Source organism: Amphimedon queenslandica, unplaced genomic scaffold, assembly GCF_000090795.2.
Source record: "Amphimedon queenslandica unplaced genomic scaffold, v1.1 AMPQUscaffold_13363, whole genome shotgun sequence".
NCBI lineage: Eukaryota > Metazoa > Porifera > Demospongiae > Haplosclerida > Niphatidae > Amphimedon > Amphimedon queenslandica.
Window position 1 is genome coordinate 35,456 of NW_003546401.1, and position 24,919 is coordinate 60,374.

The window sequence follows — 24,919 nt, forward strand, 5'->3', positions numbered from 1 at the left end:
CCAGTCAAATGGATGGCACTTGAAAGTCTCCACTATGGAATATTCTCTGAAAAATCAGATGTGGTCAGTTTTAAATGATACTATTAGATCTAATATGGTTTAATTCTCTCACACACACAGTGGTCTTATGGTGTTTTGTGTTGGGAAGTCTTTAGTGCTGGGAAAATACCATACCCTGGTATGGATCCAATAGGATTAGTGGAACTATTGGATGGTGGGCAAAGGTTAAGCTCTCCTCATAATGAAGCCTGCTCAGAAGACATGTATGTACTAATTAATAGTAATTATCAGCTGTATGCTGATATATTTTTGCTATATATAGTTATTCCTTGATGCAGCAGTGTTGGTGTGAGTCTCCTGATGACAGGCCATTGTTCAGTGATTTGGTTGCATCAGTCAATGCTCTCATTATGCCATTGGCTCCATATCTCATTGTCTCCAATGACTCAATCTTCCAACTGAATCATGATCATATATATTATTAAATACACTGCTTTGCCTTTAGAATACTGCCTTGTTTGCTTTATACTAACCTCTTTCATTTTATTTCAGTTTTTAAAATTAAATCAATGACTCATGCATATTGTGTTTGTGAAATTATTATCAAAAGAGTGTTTTATTATGATTTTAGCTGCCATAATGTGAGCAATTGTTGTGTGTGTACAATATAGTTGCTAGCTTGTGTTGAGTTCCGTCTTATGAAAACAACCACTGACATCACGCATGCACTAATGACAACAGTAATAAATAATGCAGTTGGCATATCCTATTTTAAGCAAATTTAGACTGAATTTATGAAGCTTTTGTTTAAGATAAGCTATCAAAACATTATTACTTTGGTAGCTGTGCAAACACTCTAGTCAAAACAATTCAATTATAGTAAACAAAGTGAAGGCTGATTAGTTTATAACGCAATTAATGATGGTATACTTATATTACTGAGACTTGACTCACAATGCAATTGTTATGCTTAGGAGTGTGCAAGCACTGGGCTGTGTTCATCAATCTGATCCTGCATCCTAAGGCCTCAGTTCTCAGTTTTCACTGTACTATAATGGCTATTACTGGTATCTACTGCTTGTTGATTGTATGGACAGTGTTTTGGAGTCTTGCATCTTGTACTGAAGTTACTGGTAAAGCACAGTACAATAATAATTGCAATGCATGCTAAATTTTTGCTATGTAGCTACATCTTTGATCCAGTCAGCTCCACTCCCCTCTACTCCTCTGTGTCCTGGTGATAGATTAGTCTTCACATGTACATCTAGAAGAAATTTAAATGAGCCTGAAGCAATTGTAATCATCTGGAGGAGAGATTCAGAAATAGATCTAGTACAATCTCTATCGTTTTCGAGCTTGCCAGAAACAGTTGATAATATTCGCTTTTCAATTGAACAAGTTGGTAATGTAATAGTTAGTAACGCAACAATTGAATCAGTTCCAGGCCAAATGAATTGGACAAACATTGAGTGCTCAACTGATTTAGGAATTTCCTATGATTCAATTACTATTAATATAACAAGTATGTAGATCTATCAGTACTCCATTCATATGATATCAATTTTAGGTATAACAGAACCGGTTAATAGCATTGAACTTAATCCTATCAGCTATAATTCATTATTTATAAATTGGACTGCTTCAGGAGGATCATGCATAAGTCACTATAATGTTGTAATTTTCAATAACAACACAAATACTGAGTCTCTTACTACTAACGACACTAATACAACTATCAGTCCTCTTATGATTGGTACCAATTATTCATTCATTGTTATTCCTATTGATACTGGTGGAAGAGAAGGACCTCCTTCATCATTAATACATTGCACATGGAATGGTAAAAACTATTATAATGCACACATACTTATTGTATTTATTATAGTACCAGGTCAAGTTGTTAATGTTAGTTGGTATCAGATATCAAATGATAGTGTCACAATAGCATGGAATAAAAGTGAAGTAAGTTAATCTTATTTTGACTGTCATCTAATTATCCAAAAATAGGATGGTACCATGCCATTAAATTATAGCCTAACAGTGAACGATGATATTCCCATTAATACAACTGAAACACGTGCTAAAATCCTCTGTGATTTTGAAGCGGAGCCATGTTCTGTTACTATTGCACCAGTTAATAATATTGGATATGGGCCACCAGTCACTATTAATGGTAAGTCATAATAATTTGTGCCTTTATAATTTGTTTATATAGTTGGTGTAACTCCAACAATGAGCAGTAGTTGTTCATTTATTACTTCCACTGGCACTAGATCTATTTCATCAATAATGCAATTGCCTGGTAAACAGTTATTAGTTGTACATAGGCAAACAGCTCCCTTTTGCTTAATTAATATAGATCTGTCTGCAATGTCTTCTACAAAAGGTTTAAGTGGTACAGCATCTCATGCCAACACAATTAACACAACTTCATTACCTTCATCAACAGCTATACCATCACCTGGTGGCATAAATTTTGTTTTGGCTGCAATATTTACTAGTGGTGTAGCACTAGCATTAATAACAGCAATTATTGTACTAGCAATGATAATCTTAATGGCGATAAATAAACAAAGAAGTAAGTACACTCTATTGTCTATAATATAATTGTTATTATCATTATTTTTACTTGCAGGCAAGATCATTTCAAAAAGGTAATGAAGATACAACTTATAATATTATTATAATTATTATACTCTTTGACTTGTTAACACAGGAACAATCCTAGACCAAGTATTGAAGATGAATATGATGACATCATTAATAAACAAGGGCCAATATATGATACACCAATGGAAATAGATAGTATTAATAGGAGCACTGATATTACTTTAAATGGATCAACAGTCAATGAAGATATAGATCTACAATATAATGCTGCTTATGGATACAGGATAAATGAAATCTCCTAACCTTTCCTCATGTATATGCATGCACTACAACATTTACTATACTTTTCATTATTAATTTTAATTACTATTTTAAATGTACAGTTTTACTTGTAATAAAAATTCGGGATGACAAAAAATTAAACCAAGTAGTAAATTGCATCTAATAACAATAACAATGCTAAACTACACTGAGTTATTCTGTTTTGTTCAGCTTCGGAAACAGGACCTTGGAAGTAAGCAAGCAATTGTTGTGTGAAACCACTTAGGAAGACAACCATTGGCACCATTGAGATAACGACAACCTTGAAATGCAATCCCATACGTATCAACGTTTGTTCCGAAAGCTCTGAAGTGGTTACCAAGATCAGCAGCTTCAATGATTGCCTTTCCTTTCAAGAATCCATCCTCTTCTATTGTAAACCTGCGGCAAGAAACTCGAGTTGATCTGGCACAAGGGAAGAGCCGGTTGAGATTAACAAATATGGCGCCAAGACGAGTGCTATGGTAGCCTCTGAATTTTGGCCGATATGCCATGTATGGTCCAGTTTTAGACCTTCTTCCATTCCCTATATATATCCTTTGTAGTAATTTGTTTCCCTCACGTAAAGTCCCTCCATTCATTTTCTTGATTTTCAGGACTCTTGATTGATCAGTCCATAGATAGAGGAGTTGAATCACTATAATCAAAAGGAATCCAAGACTAAGATACAATTTAATCCTAATGAGTCATGCTACATACATACCACAGTAATACCTCACCTGGTTGATTTTGAAAGTTTGACTCAATGACTTTGTTAATGTGTGCATCAAGTGCATTCATGTATCTTATATCATAAGAAGGACTGGCTTTCATTGGAGCTTCTTCTTCATCTTCCAGTTCATCAATGGAGGATTCTGCAATCTCACTCATAGGCTCTTCTTCTTCATCTACCAGTTCATCAATGGAGGTTTCTCCAATCTCATTCATAGGCTCTTCTTCTTCAGCCATGTTTGTTGTAGCCGCAGAAGCAACTGCAACAAGTGCTAACATCAAAATGTATTTCTTACTCATCTTAAAGTCTTGTCGTCTCACTTTCTCTCTTCGAGCTTCACTAAACTTCCTTAAATAACATGTAGCAATGTACATACACAATACTTTTAAAATTTAGATCTATTAGCTTAATGCAAGTATAAACATAGATTAATGTAAGTAAATATGGCTTGTAATACAGAAAGGTACACTTTAGATGGTAAACATTGACTAATGTAAGCCATGCTATTATAGATGCCGACAAACATGATTCACTGTGTTGCAACCATAGCCTAGCTTTCACCATCATCAACATTATCCTTGCTACTAATCTAAATTATGACAATCACTAATCTAAAATGACATTATAACAAAAAATTAAACCAACTAAAACTGCATCTAATAACAACAATACTAAACTACAGTTAATACTAAACTACAGTTCATGTTCTTTTTTGTTCAGCTTCGAAAACAGGACCTTGGAAGTAAGCAAGTAATCGTTGTGTGAAACCATGTAGGAAGACAACCATTGGCACCATTGAGATAAGGACAACCTTGAAATGCAAGCCCATATGTATCAACATTTGCTCCAAAAGCTTGGAAGTTGTTACCAAAATCAGCAGCCTCAATGATTGCCTTTCCTTTTAAGAATCCATCCTCTTCTATTGTAAACCTGCGGCAAGAAACTCGAGTTGATTTGGCACAAGGAAAGAGCCGGTTAAGATTAACAAATATGGCGCCAAGACGAGTGTGATGGTGACCACTGAATCTTGGCCGATATGCCAAGTATTGTCCAGTTTTAGAGCTTCTTCCATTCCCAATATTCATGCTTTGTAGTACTTTGTTTCCCTCACGTAAAGTCCCTCCATTCATTTTCTTGATTTTCAAGACTGTTGACCCTTCAGTCCATAGATAGAGGAGTTGAATCACTATAATCAAAAAGAATCCAAGACTAAAACACAATTTAATCCTAATGCTTAATGTTGTATTCTACATACCACAGTAATACCTCACCTGGTTGATTTCGGAAGTTTGACTCAATGACTTTGTTAATGTGTGCATCAAGTGCATTCACATATCTTATATCATAGAAAGGACTGGCTTTCATTGGAGCTTCTTCTTCATCTTCCAGTTCATCAATGGAGGATTCTGCAATCTCATTAATAGGCTCTTCCTCTTCAGCCATGTTTATTGTAGCTGAAGAAGCAATTGAAACAAGTGCCAATACCAATATATATTTCTTATTCATCTCAAAAAACTTTTTGTCTGCTTTCTTTCCTTGAAGTTCACTGAACTTCCTTAAATAAAAATGTAGCAATGTACTTACACAATACTTTTAATATGGAAAAACTGAAAAAGCACCCTAAAATTTAGATCCATTAGCTTGATGCAAGTATAAACATAGATTAATGCAAGTACATAATGCTTGTAATGCATAAAAGCACCCTACACTTTAGATAGTAAACATTGACTGATGCCATACCATTATAGATACCGACAAACATGGTTCACTGTGTTACAACTTAATGATAGACAGATGTAAACAGCAGCTGTAGCTATTAACTTAAATCATCATGCAGGATTAATTTAAGTAAAAAAAACAATAGTGCTGGCTCAGTTATGTTTAATGGATACTAATTATAAACTGCTTGACTATGCAGTGTATCTTAAGAGTTATATTCATCATTGTTCTGCCTATGGTGGTCGGGGTGGTCGGGACAACCACCTCAACAAATGAACCAACCAGTTCATCACTTACACCAACCATCCAATTAATACTAATAACCATACATAAAGCATGATATTGTAGTCTACTAGTATGGTGTACATAAATTAAAAAGGAACAATATTAGTCTCCAACCACCTCTAATTTTATTCTAGGCAGAACCCTGATTCATACATGCATCAAAAATGTTGAAGGTACACATAATTGGCTACAGGTATGAAGCACTATGATAGCTGAAAGTGGGACACATTAACGCTTAACATTGATTAGTATCTTAGCATAAACTGAGGAACTAACTTTCCACATAATCATAAGCATGAGTACATAACAAATAACAATTGTAACATAAGAACAAAAAGAAACAGAAAAAAATGTAATTTCAAACAATAAAAATTTAATTTTTGTATGGAATGGTTTCAATTTATGACCTAAACCCACACCTCTATGTCAGTTTGATACTCACTATCTGCAGCCTCTACAAATACTTCATCATCAGAATCACTGCCTTTATCTTCATCTCCAATACATGTATTGCTACCAATGGGACTGGTTGGACATGTGTACATAGTTAATGTAGTGCTTTTACTGCACATGCTATCATTAGGAAGTCTATATATAAAGGGAATATAGAAATAATCACAATAATGTAATAGTCAGTGTGTGTATAATTATACCTGTATGAGTGTTGTTGACTATTGTTGGGCGTATTTTCAGGTACTGTCACAGTATGTCTATCATCAGATGATGGATGATAATGTGCTGATGGACTGTTTGTCACATCATCACTCATCAATACTGCTGTATTAGCAGTCCCTGTTGTGCTAGTACTGAAGAATGCCGGGACACTTGAGTGATGTGGAGGCGAATGGTGAACGAATCCAGTTGATAGAGTTGTGCTGTAGTGAGTCTCTAACGTGCAGTCATTCAAGTTCTGGAATGTAGCAATCGTTTGTAGGGAGAGAAATCTTGCATCTCCTCTTTGAGGCGTAGAGAAGAAAGAGTAAGTGTTACGTTGCTCATGATGGAAATTATGAGTGTAACTCTAATAATTAAGAGAAAAATAATTTTATAATTTCTGCTGTCACTTCACTTCTTTCACTTATGATTCTGCCCAAAAAATAAAAAGTGATCAGAGACCACAATTGTTCTTTTTCTATACACGCTAGTATACCATGCTTTATGCATGGTAGTAATTGTATAGTTGGTCTAAGTGATAAACTAATTTTTCATTTGCTAAGATGGTTACTCTCGACCAATGGCGACCATCCCAGAACCATGCTTGCTGCTCAAAATCATTTAATTATTCATTATCTTACAATTTCTTTTTCGCTGGTATCAGCATCAGTTGGCATATCATATTCTTCATCACTAGTGCTGCTCTCATCGTCTTCATGAGAATGTGTGATGACTGACTGCGGTGAGCATCGATATGTCTCCACGCTTGAAGTACCGACAGCTATACATTAAATAATAAAAATTAGATCACAATTGAGAGGAGAATTTACTATGCTCAAAGGCCTTTTCACACAATCATACTGGCCAAAGTAATGTGCATTGATGCATAAAATTTAATCATGCTCACGCTAAAGTGGTTTCGAATTGATGCGCATCACTATCACCACGAGGTGGATTGATGTGAACAATGTAAACCAATGGCAATAAGAACACAAAATGATACATAATTCAGCTGCTAGTGTGAACAAAGATCAATGGGCATTATTTCAGCTGTATCAACAAAGCCTATCAAAGCACTTTCCCTTTACTTACATAGTGGTGTATGAGAACAAGGAGGAGGAGGGGGTAATGCTGCTGGTGGAGCATTCAAGGGTTGTAGCTGGTTTTCTTGTCCTATCATTGCATTTGCATGTAATTGAGATTCAGCCAACTAGAAATTTACAGTGTATTGCATTGCACCAATATTTTATGTTTCTTACCATTGCTGCTTTGGTTAGTTTCAGGTCATTAGCAATAGAATTGATCATATTCTCGGTCATTCTTATTCTTCTAGTCAGTTTCTTCTTCTGCCTGTATCTGTGTAGCACACAAGCTAGTACCAGTATTGCTACCAGTGCTAGTACTGTGATGCTGACTAGAACGACAGAGCTGATTGTTGGAGTCTCAATCTGATCATCATCATGGCCAGTGGTGGAAGAAGTAGCTGTAGTTATGGAAGAGGGACTGATGCTGTTAGACTCCAGGTTGTCCATAGTCCATGTGGCTGGCTGGCTGGCTGTGGCTAGCTGGCTTGTAATTAAATTATTCATAGCCTTTGGAGATGCAAATCATGCACTGACTCAATTTACACTCTTAGACTCTAATTAAAATAGATCTAAATTCAGGCTAGATTTTTAAAAATTATAAGTGCAATTATGCAAAGAAGAGTTAATAGTCTAGACTAGTTATTTTAAAGTCTCCTTATTCTTAAAAAATGATTTTCTTGCTTTTGTTGCTGCAGCATTTTAGGTGGAGCTGAAATGGAGGTGTGGCTGGATAGTGCAAATACTTCCGTATACTTCCGTATATCTGAGTTTTGAAGTCACGCCCCTTAGCAACAAAAACTAGTGTGAGTGAAGAATAAAAATGACCGATATTCTTTGTCGCTGGTTAAACGAGGACCTCCAGCTGGAGAAGAGCATCAGTAAGAAAAACAATACACGTTGAATCCTATCTTCATTCTCTTGTCTTAGCTCACGATAGTTTTGCGGCTGAAATATCCAATGGCTACCTCATTGGAATGATCCTCCATCAAAATGGACTACAAGTAGGCACAAGTGCTTATTATTTGGTTCACCTATCTCTCTCTTGTTTTAGGATGATTTCAGTAATTTCTCTAAAAAAAGGTAAATGCATGTACATGTACATGCAATAATTATATGTGAGTATTAATGTAACTTGTTTTTTTTCAGGACGTCCGAGGCTAAATTAAATAATTTTACAAGATTGGAGCCGTCACTGCATCTACTGGATATACCATTTGATAGCCACGTGGTATGAGGCACTGCACACTCATGTACTGTACGTGTAATGCATGGGCGGTTGCAGAAATTTGGTTTGACCTGGGCATCAATAATTAGTGGGTGTGGAGTGGGTGTGGTTCCATACCAATTTTGCAAGGAAAATGGACAATACTGATCTATAACTTCATTGAGATGATTTCTTAGCATAAAACAACAAGGAAGCCTGTTGAACTACTACAGCTTACACTGGATGCCCACACCAGAATCATGAATATAATTATTGGTCAAAAAGTCAACCTGGGCATTGCCCCCTAATGCCCAGGCCTGCAACCGCCTATGGTGTAATGGGAGGAGTTCAGGGTTTTCCTCAGGATTTGTTCCTCAAAAACCAGGCAAAAGTCCCTGTACTATAATAGTACAGGGTGTTTGGCCAAATTTCACCAAAAATGACTACGAGAGAATTTTCCATTTTTATATTTTTTTCTGGTACATATACATGTTTTTGTGTTGTGCAGAAAGTTTGAACGGATTCTGATCAAAATTGAATTTATTATGAATTTTTAAAGTTACTCAAAAATTGGGCGAAAGTCCCTGTACTATAGTACAGTGATTTTGGTAAAATTTTGTGAAAAATGACTAGGAGAGATTTCTTCATTTTTATAATTTTTTCTAATGCATATGCATGTTCATATGTAGTGTAGAAAGTTTGAGCTCATTCCGATTGAAATTGAATTTTTTATGAATTTTTAAAGTTACTCGAAAGGCTTGTCAGCTCATGAAGCTCATGGAGGAGTTTATATGTACATGATGACATGTGCATATGTACATACAGTATACATGTACATGTACATGTTTGTCAGAATAGAGGGAAGAATTGAATAATAGTAAATGTCACTGTTAAAGTATTTTTAATTTCTTTTTTTTTTCAAGGCTCATAAAGTTATGGTTGGAGATAAAGGAGCATCTACGAAACTAATGTATCAAGTGTTTGTGGCATTAAATAGAAAAGTAAGAGAGGAATGGGTGAGCATCCAACTAGGGAAAATAATAATACAGAGACAATGAGAAGAATTAAATCTCATTTTGAATGATGCACAATTACATGTACATGTACATGCAATGTACAGTATAGGTCACATTTTATTCTTATTATAGAAGCAAGGTCATATAACAGCACAGTCACTAAGAGGTAATAGACCTTTGGCTAAAGTGAAAATGGAACAAGTTCAAACTGGGCTATATACTCAAGTATGTGTACATACAATGTATATGTACATGTACATGTACATGTTCAATTATCAATTATATACATACATGTATCACTTATATGTACATGTAATGTGCATACATATACATATATAATACATCATTCATGCATGTACATGTACATACATGTACACATGTACTGTACTGTACATGAATACATGTAGTTCCTTTGTTGCTGTTCCCTTCCCACATGGTCTACATTGCATTATCTTTATCTTTTTAAATATTTTTTTATCTTTATTTTTAAATCTACATTACATGTATCTTTGCTCTTTCTTCCTATCTGTTTTCTTCTCTTCCTCCGTTAGTTGATAAAGCAGCAAACTCCTCGTCAGTTTGATCTCAACTTTCAGCAGTTGGTGGAGAAGTTCCAAGAGAAGAAGAAAGAGAGAGACCAAATCATAGCAAAGAAAATGTAAGAAGAATAATTACAGTGCCAACACATGTACAGTACATGTGTACAATATACCATAGAAGTAGAATTTTACTCTGCCTTTATTATTTAGTTTTTTAATTTTTATGCATTTTTAACTGTACAGCCTACATGTGAGCTACTATAGACATTGTAACTAGCAAAATTTAGTTCTTCTTTTATTGTAAATTAAAGTCACCTTAAAATGTTAATATTCCACTTTTACGGTAATTATAATTAATATAATTATTGATATACGATGTACTGTATGTACTGTGTAGTGATATTGAAGAGGAAAGGTTATCCAGGGAAAGGAAGGAGTCATGTAAAGCTGCCATTGAGAAAGTAAGTGTGACATACATTTACATGTACAGTGTACACGTATAGTCAGGCATTCAGACCCCGTTTACACTAACCTGTTTTCACATGTAAACTAAGACTTTTTTATTCTGATACAGCTGCGTTTACACTAAGGCATGAAAACGCATCACCAAAGTGGGTATTCTATAAACAAATGATAAATCTTATGAAAATGCAGCCGTAAACACCTGAAACTAATAATAGCAAAAACAACCCTGATTCAGTGAAGTGGATTAGTGCAAACGGGGCTCCAGACAATGCTGATTTACATGTACACTGTGTGTGTGTGTGTGTTATAATATACAGCAACGGATGAAGAGAATGAAGCAGAATGAAATGTACAGTCAACTGAAACCACTGGATCTACCAAAACCCAAACCAAAAGTATAGAAAATTAATATAATAATAATAATAATATTTACATGTATTTATGATGTACTGTGTGTACATGTATCATTGTAGACTGCTCCTCAGTTAAGTGCAGATAGCTATAGAACTGGCACTGGAAGGAATAAGAGAATAGCATTGGTACGTGTGTGTACATGTGTATGTATGTATTTAGACAATTATTATGTTGGAAACCCTACATGTACATCTACATGTACAGTATATGTATTTTTTAAAATGTACATGTATTTTTCAGGACACTCAAGCTGATATTGATGCATTTGAAACTAAACTAGCCAACACAGAGTGAGTGCATGTGCAGTACAAGTACATGTACATGTACATGTTCATGTGTATCATCATTATTATTATTTATTTATTTATTTATAATTATTTATTTTTAGTCCAGCAATCTCTAATGGATTATCCCCTCCTGTACCTCAGACTGTTGATTTTAATGATAAAGTAATTTTTAAAGTACATGTAGAAAAAAATTATAAAAACAAAAACATGTATACGACGTACATGTACATGTATTTTATTTTATTTATACTCTATTTCCTGTTCTAGTCTGGTACTGATTATATGGTTCATATTAAGGAGAGGGTACAGGAAGGAATGATAGCAAGAAGGGACAGAGAGAGGAGGAGAAGGAAAGTACTGATGAGTCAACTAAGAGCATTGAAAGAACAAGAGGTAACATGTACATGTACATGTACATGACTTTTTAAATAATAATGATGTACATGTATATACATGTATACAGTATACATGCACATGTACATTTATGTGTATATATTGTGCAGTGTAGCTATTTTTAACTTTTTGTCTTCCCATTTTTCTCTATTTTTTTCTTTCTCCTCTCTCTCTCTCTCTCTCTCTCTCTCTCTCTCTCTCTCTCTCTCTCAAAGGAGCACAGGAGGGATCAGATAATAGCTGACAGGCTCAACCGTCAGTCGTTGCAGGAGAAGAGAATAGTAACACAACTGATGCAGATCCGTAAAGAGAAAGACAACATTAGAGAAAACAGGTACATATGTACATGTACATCTCTGGCCATGTGTGAGGGATAAAATCGTTCATATTCTACAATAAAATATCAATGTATTAATTGTTTTAATGTACATGTACATGTATAGATTATATTATTATAATTATGTCATTGTATTGATCTAATGTATAGATTTTATTGTAACTTATGTATTTTAATGTTTAGGATTTTGAGACAGAAGCAATACGAAAAGGAAAGAGAGAGAGAATTTGTACTTGCACTTGAAAGAGAAGCTGTAAGATCATGTACTGTACATGTATATGTACAATTCAGATCTCCTAATTTTTTGACATACTTTCTCTACATGTAATGTACACATGCATAATTATACTGTGTATTCCTTTCCATTTTTAAATGTTTTTCTTCATTTACATGTATATTGTTAGTTGGAGGCTAAAAGAAAAGCTGTTGTTGAGGAGATATTGTTCAAAGCTAAACAAGACAAGAGGAAGCAGCTGCTTCAGGAGAGAGCGAGAGAGAATTACGAGAAACACTATCAGATCTGTCGCTCTATCATACTCCAAATGGTGGACCTAAGCACAAAGATTGGAGAATACAGGGAACTCACTCAATGGTACATGTACATGTACAGTACATGTACATGTATCATATACATGTACATGTAGTATCCTTAAGTAAAAGCCCTTTTCAATTAGAAGTCATGGGCTACATGCACATGTACATTAAAGAAAATAATTAAAAGTCTATTTATACAAAAAAATTTATACAGTGTTTACATGTACAAATGTATGCATGTACATGTAGGAGAACCAAATAGAAGCTGTTATACATGTGTACATGTACATGCACATGTAGCTATATGATAATTATACGTGTACATGTACATGTACATATACATGTTTAAGTCTTTTTCTATTTTACATTTCCCCCTCTATTTCACCTTCTAGTGCTATACCGGTTAAGATGATACGTGATTGGAAGCTATTGTTTCTATTCAATAAACCACTTTATGAGGACAGTGGCCTTGTAACTGCTACTGAAGAGGAAGAAGGAGAGAAAGGAGAGGGAGAGAGAGAAAAAGGAGGAGAGGGAGAGAGCGTCAGTCTCCAATCTACTAGTTCAGTCGATGATAAAAATGCTGAAGCTGACGATATACTTGATGATGCTGATTTACAAGAATATCTAGTAATTTTACATGTACATGTACATGTACATTTATTTTACTCATACATGTACATGTACATGTACAGTACATTGATTTACATGTACATGTATATGTGAATCAGTGTTTCCCACAAAGCATGCTAAGTGAGCTAAACAGCATGAGCTTCATGAGTTGACAAGCACTACAATACAGTACATGGCTTTTGGAGCAACTTTAAAAATTCATAAAAAATTCAAAATTTATTGGAATCAGTTCAAACTTTCTATGCAGCATAAGAACATGTATATGTATCTGAAAAAATTATAAAAATGAAGAATTCTCCCCTAGTAAATTTTGATGAAATTTGGCTTGACACCAAGGCTATAGCCTTGGGTCATTTGCCCGATTTTTGAGCAACTTCAAAAATTCATAAAAAATCCAAACTTCATTGGAATCAGTTCAAACTTTCTACGCAGTATAAGAGCATGTATATGTATCAGGAAAAATTATAAAAATGAAGAATTCTCTCCTAGCCATTTTTGATGAAATTTGACCTGACACCAAGGCTATAGCCTTGGGTCATTTGCCCGATTTTTGAGCAATTTTAAAAATTCATAAAAAATTCAAATTTTATGGGAATCAACTCAAATTTTCTACACAACATAAAAACATGTATATGTATCAGAAAAAATTATTAAAATGAAAAATTTGCTCCTTGTGATTTTTCTCAATGTACATGTACCCGTGCCACAGTATAGGTTCTATCACCCAAATTTTGAGCAACTTGACAATTGATTGACTGAAATTACACATGTACATCTTTTGAATATTAAAATTATATTATTCTTTTCTATACAGCAAGTAACTAACGAGTGGTCCAGTGATAGTACTGAGTGTCCTCATCCTCCTAACATGGTATTGTCTCATATTGTGTATCGACTCATTGAACTAGTCAAACCACCTCAAGTAAGTGATGGAAATACATGCAGTACATGTACATGTACAATGGTATCCTCTTTCATACATGTACATGTACATGTATATACATGTACACTGTACATGTACTGTACATTGTTTTTATCATGTTTTTTTCTTTAGCCTCCTTCCAATCCACCCTCATTGCCTAAGTTTTATCTAAAAGGATCATTTGTTGGTCTTCCATTTACTGGAAAAACTTCATCACTTAAATACATCAATGAAAGTACGACTACACATACATGTACATGTACATGTACATATACTGTACATGCATGTATGTGTACATGTACATGTATAAACACATTGTACATTGCTATTGGACAACTACTGTACATATAATGTACATGTACATTTACATACTGTATGAACTTCATTGCATTATATTGATAATAAAGTAATGACATGTACATGTACATTTGTGTATGCTAAAACTATGTAATGTACTATCTAATATTTTTATTAATTTTATTTGTCCCTATATTACATTGTGTAATTTACAGCTCTTGGTGTCCTAATACTGAGTCCTAATGATTTGGTGATGAAAGCTATTGAAGTGTACAAGTCAGAGCTGACAGAGAGATACACCAGTGGGCCAGCCTCACTCTCATCAGTGGAAGAGGAGGAGGAGGGAGGAGAGGGGGAAGGGGTCAAGGCTGCTAGTGTCAAAGATGAAGAAGAAGGAGCTGAAGAAAATGAAGAAAAAGATGCTGAAGACTCTAAGAAGCAAAGCCCTTTTGAAGTAAATCTATTTTATACATGTACAATGTACAGCACTGGTCAGCAATAAGTTGACAAACAAACGATCATTGAACTATACTAAACTAGTTTGGTGAATGCAATAAAATGTGATAATGCACAGATAAGCAACCACATTAAGTTTGAATTTACACAAGTTACATTTGCTAGAGACTGTGGTAGCATTTGAGCATAGATAATGTTAGTTTATAACTAGTTTGCTATGAAAACGATAAACTATAGCAAACTCAAACGCAACTTAAACGCAAAATGTGTCAACTTATTGCTGACCAGTGCTGTACATGTACATGCAACACGACTTTAATTGTACTGTACACGTACATGTATGCCAAAAACTGTGATACATGTACATGTATGTACACAGTTAACAAATGTAAAAAATACATGTATAGAGATGTGATGGAGTACTGTAGGAGTAACTGCATAAAACATGCATTGACATTGTAACTGTATTATTTTGTGAGGACTCTTCATTAAATAATGTGCTTATTGTACAATGTCTTCTTCATTTCTCTCCTTGTATAGTTATCTTCATTGGGTCAGTTAGGGGAACAAGCTTACAGCTCAGTATCCAATGGCGAACCAGTTGATGATTCCACTATTGTTGATATCATTGTACATGAATTAAAGTAAGACTTATACAATAGAAGTATTTATACCTGCATGTACATACATGTACATTGTACATGTATAATGTATACATACATGTACATGCATGTATAATTTAGATGAATTACATGTTCATGTGTTTAAAGTTATTTTATTACATAGGGAGCTTGAAGATGGGAGCAGTTGGGTATTAGACAATTTCCCTACTACCCTCCAGCAAGCACTAGTGAGTTAACTAACCATAACTACATGTATGATCAACATAATATATGCATGTACATGTACTGTACATGTCATTGTATTTGTAGTTGTTGGCTAAAGGATTGACTGGTCAAGGCTTGATGAGTCTAAAGGAGCAGTCGAGTACAGCAGAACTGAGGACACACCAGTTCATATTAATACCTGAGAGAGAAGTGGAGGAGGAGGTGAGAGGGAGAGAGAGAGGGGGGGGGAATTTGTGAGAAATAAGGATTAATTTTGAAGTGATAAAAAGATCACCAAATATATGTAAATGTACAATGTACATGTGTACATGCATGTAGCTGTACATGTACATGTATTTTATTTGATGTATTTTTTTGTTAGGAGTTGTTTAATCTACATGCTGTGTGTGGTCTTGATATTGTGGTACACTTCAATGCATCGTCTGATAATATATTCAAGAGATCCGTCAAACCTAGTTCAGGTAATTCAAATGTGCATGTACATGTACACATAACACATGTAATACTTTCTCTCTCTTTCTCTATAGATAATGTTGCAAGAGCTGATATTCAACAGTGGTATGTAAAAATGTGGAACGTGTACTAACATTTTTGATTTATTTCTCTTTCATGTTCTTTCTCCTTTAGTTTGCTTTCCTTTGATTCAAACTGGCCTCAGATAAAGAAATGGTATAATCGCTTTAGGACTATTCATAACATTGACTCCAACAAGAGCTTCAGTAAGCTACATGTACATGTACATGTATAGAATATAATTTACACATACATGTACACATGTATTTCATGCATGTAACATGTGAACATTATGTAATGTGATTGTATCTCTTTCTTTTCCATTCCTTCCATTCTTCCATTAGCTGAGGTACTCATGGATGTGTATGAACTTATTGACGAAAAACTTCTCAGAGTAGGTTTTCATGTTTTGTACTGCATGTGGGATTTTTTTTAATTTTTTTATTTTTAGGCTCGTCAGAATGAAGCAATGAAGAAACTAGGAATAAGAAGTAAGACATACAGTACATGTACATGTACTGTATGTACATGTAGCCACACGTGTGCATGTGTATAATGTACATGTACATGTACTTGTGCATTTTATTTTAGTATTTTAAATTGAGTGTACATGTACATGTATATGTATATACAAATCTCGTTCACCTTTCTTTCTTTCTTTGCAGCGTTCAGTCAGCAGAAGATGGTATTGATTAGCAAGAGCATGAGTCGTATGTCCCTCATCAACCCGATCCCGTCAGTGCAAGAAGATGACCTTCCTGCAGTTCCTCCTCCTAACTTAAAGACTCGTGGAAGGAGACCCTCTTCAGCTGGTAACAGTCCACTGCAAAAGTTTAGATCCAAGAGCCAGTGTTCACCGAGGAAGGTACAGTTTAAATTTAGAAATTTGCAATTTTTAGTACATGTACACCGTACATTTTTGATTCAATAAAACTTCTTTTTTGGTTAAGTAAATTATTAGGCTTTCTCCTTTTCCATTTTCAATTCTGTGCACTACTGTAGCTCTTTCATCTACTGTCTTTTTCTTTTTTTTGCAAATTTGCATTATTGCTCTTTAATTTTTTCTCTCTTTCATCTCTCCTAATTCTTGTACATTATTACACATGTACATTTATCTTTAGGGGTCGGACGATATTACAATGACAAAGAAAGGAACTAGAAAGAGAGGGAGAGGCAAAGAGCGAGAAGATGAAAGAGGGCCAGAGAGTGCTGCAGATCAAACACTGACAATTCCTTCAGCTGAATCAGAGCTATTCTTATTGCTTGATATAACAGCAGAGCCTGGAGAGGAGGGCTGGCAGTATTGCTCGCTACCAGTGCACTCTAGTCTCGTCTCTAGCCTGGCCGAGAGATGGCCCGAGGCTGAGAAGATTTATGCTCTTTCGTTCCGTGATGCTTTTAGGTGTCTGAGACAAGAGAGAGATGCACTCTGTCACTATATATTCAGTAAAAGGTACAGAGTATAAACACTATATACACTATAGAGTATATACAGTAAAGGTATATACACTGTATTAATTACTACTATTTTACGTAACGACATGTACATGTACATGTATAATTGTAGCAATTTGATTTCATGTACGGTACATGTACATGTACGTGTATAAGATACATGTACATGCCTTTTTGAAGTACAAAAAGTTTGTTTGAGCCAATTACATGTAACTCTGATATTAGGTTTTTGCTGAAATGTACATATACACAGATATTAACTGTTTTTAAAACATTGCTTATTCACCTAATAGCTGTTTTTAAAAGATCAGTGTACAATTAATGATGTTCATTTTAGGAATGAATTGATAGAGTTTTTGAAGAGGCCGGACTGTAAGCAGGAGTTTGTGTCTCAATGGCAGCGGAAGTACAATGAACTATCACTGAATATGAGGCAGCAGGACTTCATGAAATCTGAACTGCACCACAGAGTTGATGTAAGAGAGAGAGAGGGGAGGGAAGTAGAGAAATGTACATGTACATGTACTCTGAGTAATGTTTGAATTTTGTATGTGCACATACATGTAGTTACATGTACATTGTACATGCATGTGTACATGTATTTTCTTTCTATGCATGTAAAAATAAGGTTTTTACTTTTAATGTTAATTTTGTATTTACATTTGTATATGTACATGTACATGTACAGTATTTACATGTACATGTATTGTTTAACCATTTCCATGCGTTTCCAATAGGATCTGTGTGAGAAGTTATGGGATATTTGTGACGTCCGTAAGACGGACTCGGAGAAAGAGAGACAGAGCATCATTGATGATAACTGGCTCCAGGATCATGTGGGACTCATATCAAACCATTACATATCACTAATGCAGGTATACACATCTACATGTACAGTACAGTGCATGTATTGTACTGAACTGCATGTACATGTAAATGATGTTTATGATAATTATGTAAACCATTACATGTCACTAATGTAGGTACTAAGTGTAATGTACATGTACATGTAAATTTAATGCTAAATACATGTACATGTAAAATGTACATTACTTTTTTGGAAATTAATTTTTAGGCTGAGCTGACAAAGTTTCAAGATGCAGTTTTGTTGCTAAAAGATTATTATCTATCAATGACAAGTGAGCAATATAATTGTATTTTACATACATGTACATGTACATGTATGTACATTTGTACATGTACATGTACATGTACATGTACATGTACATGTATGAATGACATTAAACTTTTAGGTGATGTCCCAAGCCCTTTACCTGACTGTAATTCAAGAATACCTATAATTGAAGTAAGAGAGTGAGATACATACACTGTACATGTACATACATGTACATGTATGTACATGTACATGTACATATACATGTACATGTGTGTGATTTATTGTTTTAGCTGACGGTTCCAGAGGAAGAGTCTCAGTCAACCACTGCCACTGATGGAGGAGGAGTAGCTGAGAAAAATAAAGAAAATAAGAAAGAAAGTCCTAAGCCAATGGAAGAAGATAAATGGTACATGTACATTTGTGCCTTAAATATTGTTTTTGTTATTTTTATTATAATTTTGTACACATGTATGTGATATGTACAGTACGTTGACGCTTGTGCCTTAAATATTTTTAATTTTTATTTAATTTTGTGTACATGTACATGACATGTGATACCCTCTCTCCTCTCTTCCCTAGTGTCCCCCTATTAATAAGACAGTTAATCACAGTACCGGAGGCTCCTCCTGTTGAAGAGAAAGGTCGTAAGAAGGTTGAGCGTGAGCCGACTCCTCCCCCAGCAGGGACTGAGGACATATCTGAACTATCACTAGACACACAACTGATAGTGCACAGTTATAACACAGCATTAGTCCTAGCATCTAAACTAGTAAGTTATCAAACATAATTATACATGTATGACCAATATTACATGTACATACTACAGTGAAACCTGCTTAATCCGGTCACCCTTGGGCCAGTTTTAAATGGCCTGATTATGCAGGTGGCTGCATTACAGATCAGCCTCTGTAATACAGCCATTTAGTATGGGATTTTGGCTTATGGCTGTAATAGAGAGGTGGCCTCATTATTCAGGTGACCTTTAGGACAGGTTTCACTGTATTCATGTACATGTACATGTAGATTTGTACTTATTATTAATTACAAATAAGTATAATATACATGTACATTGTACATGTATGTGTGCATGTTTACATGTAGTTATTTAGATGTACATCGTACATGTACAGTATATGCTCTTTTCTCTGTTCTTATTATTTGGTTATTATTTTGTTCTGTTGTTTTTGTTTGTTAATTACTGTACATGTATGCATTTATTGTACTGTATGTGTGTGTACATGTACATGTATATTCACGTTATTAATTATCATGCTCTTTTCTCCATTCTTATTAAATGTAGTTGAATAAGGAGATTCGTCTGATTGAAGAAGCAACGGCTGAAGCTAATAAACCCCCCGAGAACCCGACCCCACTACCCACCGAACAAGAGGAGAAAGCCTCTGGAAAAGGAAAGAAAGGCGGAGCTAAGGTAAGAGACAGGAAATGGGTGTGGTCATTTATTAATTGGTTATATTCAGAGTCCTGCTGGTGGTAAGAAAGGTAAGACCACACCCACTAAGACCAAAGGGAAAGGAGCTCAGTTGGAGCCTGAAAAAGCCGAGACTCCAGCACCAGGTACAGTGTACATGTACATGTACATGTGTAAAATACAGAATATACAAAAAAACACAACAAACTAACACAGCATAATACATGTCAGATAAAACACAAAAAATATGTAGTAATAAGTACATGCACAGTACATGCTGATTAATTTTTGCATTGCTAATTTTTTTACAAATTTTTGCTTTTAAAAATACAATGTACATGTATATGTATAATCATAAAAAATACATTTTGGCAAATGGCAATGAAGATTCTCAATTTATTTTAATTTTAATAGATAATTAATTAATTTTGATTTAATGAATTACATGTACATGTACATGTACAATATAGTTCACAAATTTTACGCAAAATTTCCTTCTAACATACATGTACATGTACATGTATGTACAATATAGATGTACAATGTACATGTACAGTTTGGATGCATGTACATGTACAAGTATATTTAATTTGTTTCTGTCTCTTCTCTTTTTTCCAGTGAATGTTCCTCCTTCTCCGGCTCAACTGGCAATGAAGCAGAAGATGGAGAACATGAGACGAGAGCACACTGCAGCATTGAAACATGAAGGTACGGAGTATGGGAATCGAATTATGAAATTATGAGTGTTTTAGTATTGAAATTACTACTGTACATGCACATTTGTACATGTATAACACACCATTTTTAATTTTATTCTAGAAAAAGTTTTAATTGATCGACTGAAACTGATAAAGGAGAAAGCAGTTCATTTTATTGAACATCTCAAGGTAACCATGTGATTGGCAATTAAACTACATTTGTACATGTACAGTACATTTGTACATGTACATGTACAGTACAATGCACATGTACATGAAATGTAAAGCAGTGTATTGTGCTGTACAAGTTTTGCTTGCTCAAACTTGCTCCTAAAAGAACATAAACATGAAATGCAATGCAAAATTAAAATTTGATCAAATTTATTTCAGATCGCCCACGCAATTTATGCATTAGTTTAGTCTTGTAGAGGTACTGTAGTTACTGTACACTATCATAACTTATGAATATCCTTAAAGGATTAAAGGACAATAGTGTCTTTGTCATCAGTCTTTGTCTTTGTTTGCTCCTTGCCTCCTTCTGCTGCTTCATTTGATCTTGTTTTATCTTCATTACTGTATTTCTCACTTTCTTGCTCCCCGTGAAATGGCGACCACCGAAAAATTTTCATCTTCTTCTTCTCCTGTTCTCAGGCTCAAAATGGAGGAACACCTCACCTGTCCTGTGTGTCTTGATGACTATACCAACCCTAAGATCCTACACTGCCATCACTCATTCTGTCAGGAATGTCTGGAAGGATTACCTCTGGAGAAGAAGAATGAGACCTATTACCTCTCTTGTCCTACTTGTCGTCAACATACAGAGTTACCAGAAAAAGGAGTAGGAGCCTTTCCTGTAGCATTCCACCTCAACAATCTCAGAGAGATGCAAGGTTTACTGAACAACAGGTCATCAACAGCACCTACATTTAATCCTCCAGAGGTCACATGTGATGATCATGGTAAGCCTTTGGATCTATTCTGTGAAACATGTGATACAGCAATCTGTGTTACCTGCCAATTCGGTGATCACAAACGTCATAAATATGAATTGATTACTGAAAAGTATGATCAACACTGTCAAAAATTAAGAGAATGCCTATTACCAGTTGAGAGAAAGAAGGAAGCACTCAAGAAGGTCCTGTCTGCTCTAGCAGAGAGAGAGGGTGAGATCAGAGAGAGAGGAGAAGGAGTCTTAAAAGAAATACATGAAATGGTAGAGGAAATGATGAATGTTCTTCATCAGTCAGAGAGGAAACTGACTGAGCAGGCAAGAAAGGTCATAGATTCTAGACTAAAGGTGCTGTCAGAGCAAAAGGAATCAGCAGAGAAGAGTTTAAACCTTGTGGAGGATGTTACGAATTATGTGGAAGAGAGTCTGAAGACAGGCAGTCCTCAACAAGTCCTGAAGTCTAAGAAGCAGATGATGGAGCGTATGAGTAATGTCACTTTACCAATCAATTTGGAAGATTTATATCCAAAGGAAAAGGCCGACTTTGAATTGAGTAAAGATATCAAATCGCTGCATCACATTGGAGATATTTTGACCCACTCTTCCACTGCACTACAGCAGTGTAGAGTGAAGAAGGTTGATTGTATCATTCCTACCGACAAAACGCTTTCATTTTCACTATCAATGGAGGCACCAGATTCATCTCTTTTGTCTGTTCCCCTCTCTTCTCTGAGGTGTAGTATAGTACCAGTTGGTAAAGGTGATCAACCCATTCCAGCTACAGTCACTACCACCAGCACTGATCCTGGAATGTATAGGATACAGTGTAACCCTTCAACCAGTGGCACTCATATACTAAGAGTTCAAGTAGATGATGTGAAGCTTAAAGCTACCTCACTAGTTATCTGTATCAGTCCTTACATTGATAACATTTCTCCAGTACATACTATAAATGATGTGAAGGGCCCCTTGGGAGTTGCTGTAAATGATGATCGTAATGTCGTAATAACTGAGCGTGATGGCCACTGTGTAACAATACTCGATAAAGGGGGAAATAAAGTGAAATCATTAGGTGGGGAAGGAGGAAGAGGTAACGTCAAGTTTTCTTATCTTCATTGTTTGGCGATTACTCAAGACAAATTCATTCTTGTGTCTGATAGTAATAGTATCCAGAAGATAAGCATGGACGGACAGCTTATAAAATCAGTTGGGGAGTGGGGCAGTGGACCACTACAATTTAAAGACCCTTATGGTATAGCCGTTTCACCTAAAGGAGGCCAGGTTTATATTGCTGATGTAAATAATCATCGTATACAAGTCTTGAATCCTGATCTAACCTTCTCTCATTCATTTGGTAGTAAAGGATCAGCTAATGGACAGTTTCAATCTCCATACGACATTGCCATTGACAGTCAAGGAATAGTGTATGTGACTGACTATGGTAATCATCGCATTCAGAAGTTCTTTCCAGACGGAAAGTTTGTGGGTCAGTTTGGTAATAAAAGATTTGGCCCTGGACAGCTTAATGGTCCAATGGGTATAACAATAGACACTGCAGCTACTGGTCTAGTGTATGTTAGTGAATGGGGGAATCATCGTATCTCAGTCTTCACTAGTGATGGTAATTTCGTGAATAAATTTGGAAGCATGGGCCGTAATGTTAATCAGTTTGATACTCCTTATGGATTGGCATTCAATGAAGATGGGGCCTTGTACGTTTGTGATTTTAATAACAAGCGACTTGTTGTTTATTAGGTTGTTTTTTTAGAATTAAAATTAAAATATTATTATCTTTTTTAATGTAGATTTTAATTTAATAATAATTAAGATTAATTTGTATGTTAAATTATTATCATTATTATTACAATTATACAAACAACAATTTAACAGTGGAAAGTATATATAAATTTTAATATTTACACAGTTGCATGTACATGTAGTGTACATACATGTAAAGTATTGCATGTGATTTAAAGCAACATGTACATGTACATGTGTACTTGTAAATGTAAAGCAGTGTATTGTATTGTGCTGCACAAGTTTTGCTTTCTCAAACTTGTTCCTAAAAACATAAAATATAAAATGCAACACACGAAATTAAAATTTGATCAAATTTGTGTCAGATCACCCACGCATTAGAGTAATTGCAGTACTATAAAATACTGTATAGCGGGAAATTTTTGAGGATAACTAATTTCATGAATAATTTTGCGGATTTTTTCATGATTCACGAATTTAAATACCTTGAAAATCAATTTAATACGGTACAAGATGGTAGATTAGTGGGAATTTGCGAAAATTAATTCTGCAAACTTCCAGATATGGGTCATTCGTGAAATTTATTATCCTCGAAAAAACCTGCTATACGGTACATACACATGTACATGATGTTTTTATTAGTGATGTTTTAGTTATCAAAAAACAGATTTTATTAGTTATAGTTAGTTTTAAGCAACGTGTGGAAAATTTTATTAGTTTTTATTAGTTTCATGATGCAATCATTTTCATATAGTTAGTTTTAGTTAGTTAACTAAAAGGCTTTTTGAAGACATTTAGTTATAGTTATAGGGTCTAAGTTTTAGTTTTTATTAGTTATTTTAGTTATTTTAGTTAGTTCACTCTACAAATTATTTATAGTTAGTTTAGTTTTTGGAAGCAAAGCCTCATTTTTAGTTAGTTACAGTTAGTTTTAGGAAATTCTTTTTTCATTTTAGTTAGTTATAGTTAGTTAACTAAAAGTCAAAAGACCAAACTAAAAGTGCTTTTAGTTTTAGTTATAGTTAACTAAAACAACACTAGTTTTTATGTACATGTTCATGTAGACTAGTCAGTACTATACACATGAGCAGAAGTGCACGTGAATGTTCATGTGTGGCTCATGTTCATGTGAGGCCAATATTTGTATACTAGGTTCACACTGACTTTGTCAACTTACATTTTGAATAACTTTCTTATTTTACATGCTAAAGACAGCGGTTTTTTTCTATTGTATTTTTCTCGAAAGACGCCGGTATTTTGATATATGAT

The 24,919-nt window shown here is 34.8% G+C and overlaps 7 protein-coding genes across 7 annotated transcripts; 4 read left to right on the plus strand and 3 right to left on the minus strand.

Annotated features, from left to right (window-relative positions):
* Window positions 1-6: 6 nt before the first annotated feature.
* Window positions 7-612, plus strand: LOC109582693 (tyrosine-protein kinase receptor Tie-1-like). Its single transcript, XM_019997565.1, has 3 exons — window positions 7-63; window positions 121-263; window positions 323-612. The coding sequence occupies exons 1-3, from the start codon at window positions 13-15 to the stop codon at window positions 483-485; spliced, it is 357 nt and encodes a 118-aa protein (XP_019853124.1). The 5' UTR covers window positions 7-12; the 3' UTR covers window positions 486-612.
* A 368-nt stretch (window positions 613-980) lies between these two features.
* LOC109582704 (uncharacterized) lies at window positions 981-3,181 on the plus strand. Its single transcript, XM_019997583.1, has 9 exons — window positions 981-1,133; window positions 1,187-1,522; window positions 1,568-1,840; window positions 1,886-1,962; window positions 2,008-2,173; window positions 2,216-2,302; window positions 2,360-2,578; window positions 2,636-2,654; window positions 2,717-3,181. Exons 1-9 carry the CDS (start codon window positions 1,055-1,057, stop codon window positions 2,910-2,912), a joined length of 1,452 nt encoding a protein of 483 aa, XP_019853142.1. The 5' UTR covers window positions 981-1,054; the 3' UTR covers window positions 2,913-3,181.
* LOC109582705 (uncharacterized) lies at window positions 3,093-3,986 on the minus strand. Its single transcript, XM_019997584.1, has 2 exons — window positions 3,651-3,986; window positions 3,093-3,568 (listed from the first exon to the last, which is right to left on the minus strand). The coding sequence occupies exons 1-2, from the start codon at window positions 3,940-3,942 to the stop codon at window positions 3,099-3,101; spliced, it is 762 nt and encodes a 253-aa protein (XP_019853143.1). The 5' UTR covers window positions 3,943-3,986; the 3' UTR covers window positions 3,093-3,098.
* A 232-nt stretch (window positions 3,987-4,218) lies between these two features.
* LOC109582694 (uncharacterized) lies at window positions 4,219-5,190 on the minus strand. Its single transcript, XM_019997566.1, has 2 exons — window positions 4,915-5,190; window positions 4,219-4,829 (listed from the first exon to the last, which is right to left on the minus strand). Exons 1-2 carry the CDS (start codon window positions 5,147-5,149, stop codon window positions 4,360-4,362), a joined length of 705 nt encoding a protein of 234 aa, XP_019853125.1. The 5' UTR covers window positions 5,150-5,190; the 3' UTR covers window positions 4,219-4,359.
* A 713-nt stretch (window positions 5,191-5,903) lies between these two features.
* Window positions 5,904-7,505, minus strand: LOC109582698 (uncharacterized). Its single transcript, XM_019997569.1, has 4 exons — window positions 7,394-7,505; window positions 6,943-7,082; window positions 6,301-6,668; window positions 5,904-6,235 (listed from the first exon to the last, which is right to left on the minus strand). The coding sequence occupies exons 1-4, from the start codon at window positions 7,479-7,481 to the stop codon at window positions 6,055-6,057; spliced, it is 777 nt and encodes a 258-aa protein (XP_019853128.1). The 5' UTR covers window positions 7,482-7,505; the 3' UTR covers window positions 5,904-6,054.
* Window positions 7,506-8,157: 652 nt separating this feature from the next.
* On the plus strand, window positions 8,158-21,172 carry LOC105313026 (sperm flagellar protein 2-like). Its single transcript, XM_019997574.1, has 40 exons — window positions 8,158-8,264; window positions 8,314-8,387; window positions 8,438-8,466; window positions 8,533-8,614; window positions 9,514-9,591; window positions 9,739-9,831; window positions 10,158-10,264; window positions 10,543-10,606; window positions 10,928-11,005; window positions 11,084-11,149; window positions 11,265-11,314; window positions 11,413-11,473; window positions 11,579-11,704; window positions 11,920-12,038; window positions 12,225-12,294; window positions 12,446-12,633; window positions 12,968-13,205; window positions 14,023-14,130; window positions 14,263-14,365; window positions 14,643-14,881; window positions 15,424-15,527; window positions 15,670-15,733; window positions 15,816-15,932; window positions 16,093-16,192; window positions 16,259-16,289; window positions 16,359-16,450; window positions 16,589-16,638; window positions 16,696-16,735; window positions 16,910-17,109; window positions 17,366-17,697; window positions 18,037-18,175; window positions 18,437-18,574; window positions 18,775-18,838; window positions 18,953-19,005; window positions 19,107-19,222; window positions 19,396-19,585; window positions 20,117-20,245; window positions 20,295-20,391; window positions 20,864-20,953; window positions 21,065-21,172. The coding sequence occupies exons 1-40, from the start codon at window positions 8,207-8,209 to the stop codon at window positions 21,142-21,144; spliced, it is 4,257 nt and encodes a 1,418-aa protein (XP_019853133.1). The 5' UTR covers window positions 8,158-8,206; the 3' UTR covers window positions 21,145-21,172.
* Window positions 21,173-22,168: 996 nt separating this feature from the next.
* Window positions 22,169-23,525, plus strand: LOC109582685 (uncharacterized). The gene is made up of 4 exons (XM_019997554.1): window positions 22,169-22,607; window positions 22,833-22,982; window positions 23,256-23,429; window positions 23,509-23,525. Exons 1-4 carry the CDS (start codon window positions 22,169-22,171, stop codon window positions 23,523-23,525), a joined length of 780 nt encoding a protein of 259 aa, XP_019853113.1.
* The last annotated feature ends 1,394 nt before the right edge of the window (window positions 23,526-24,919 follow it).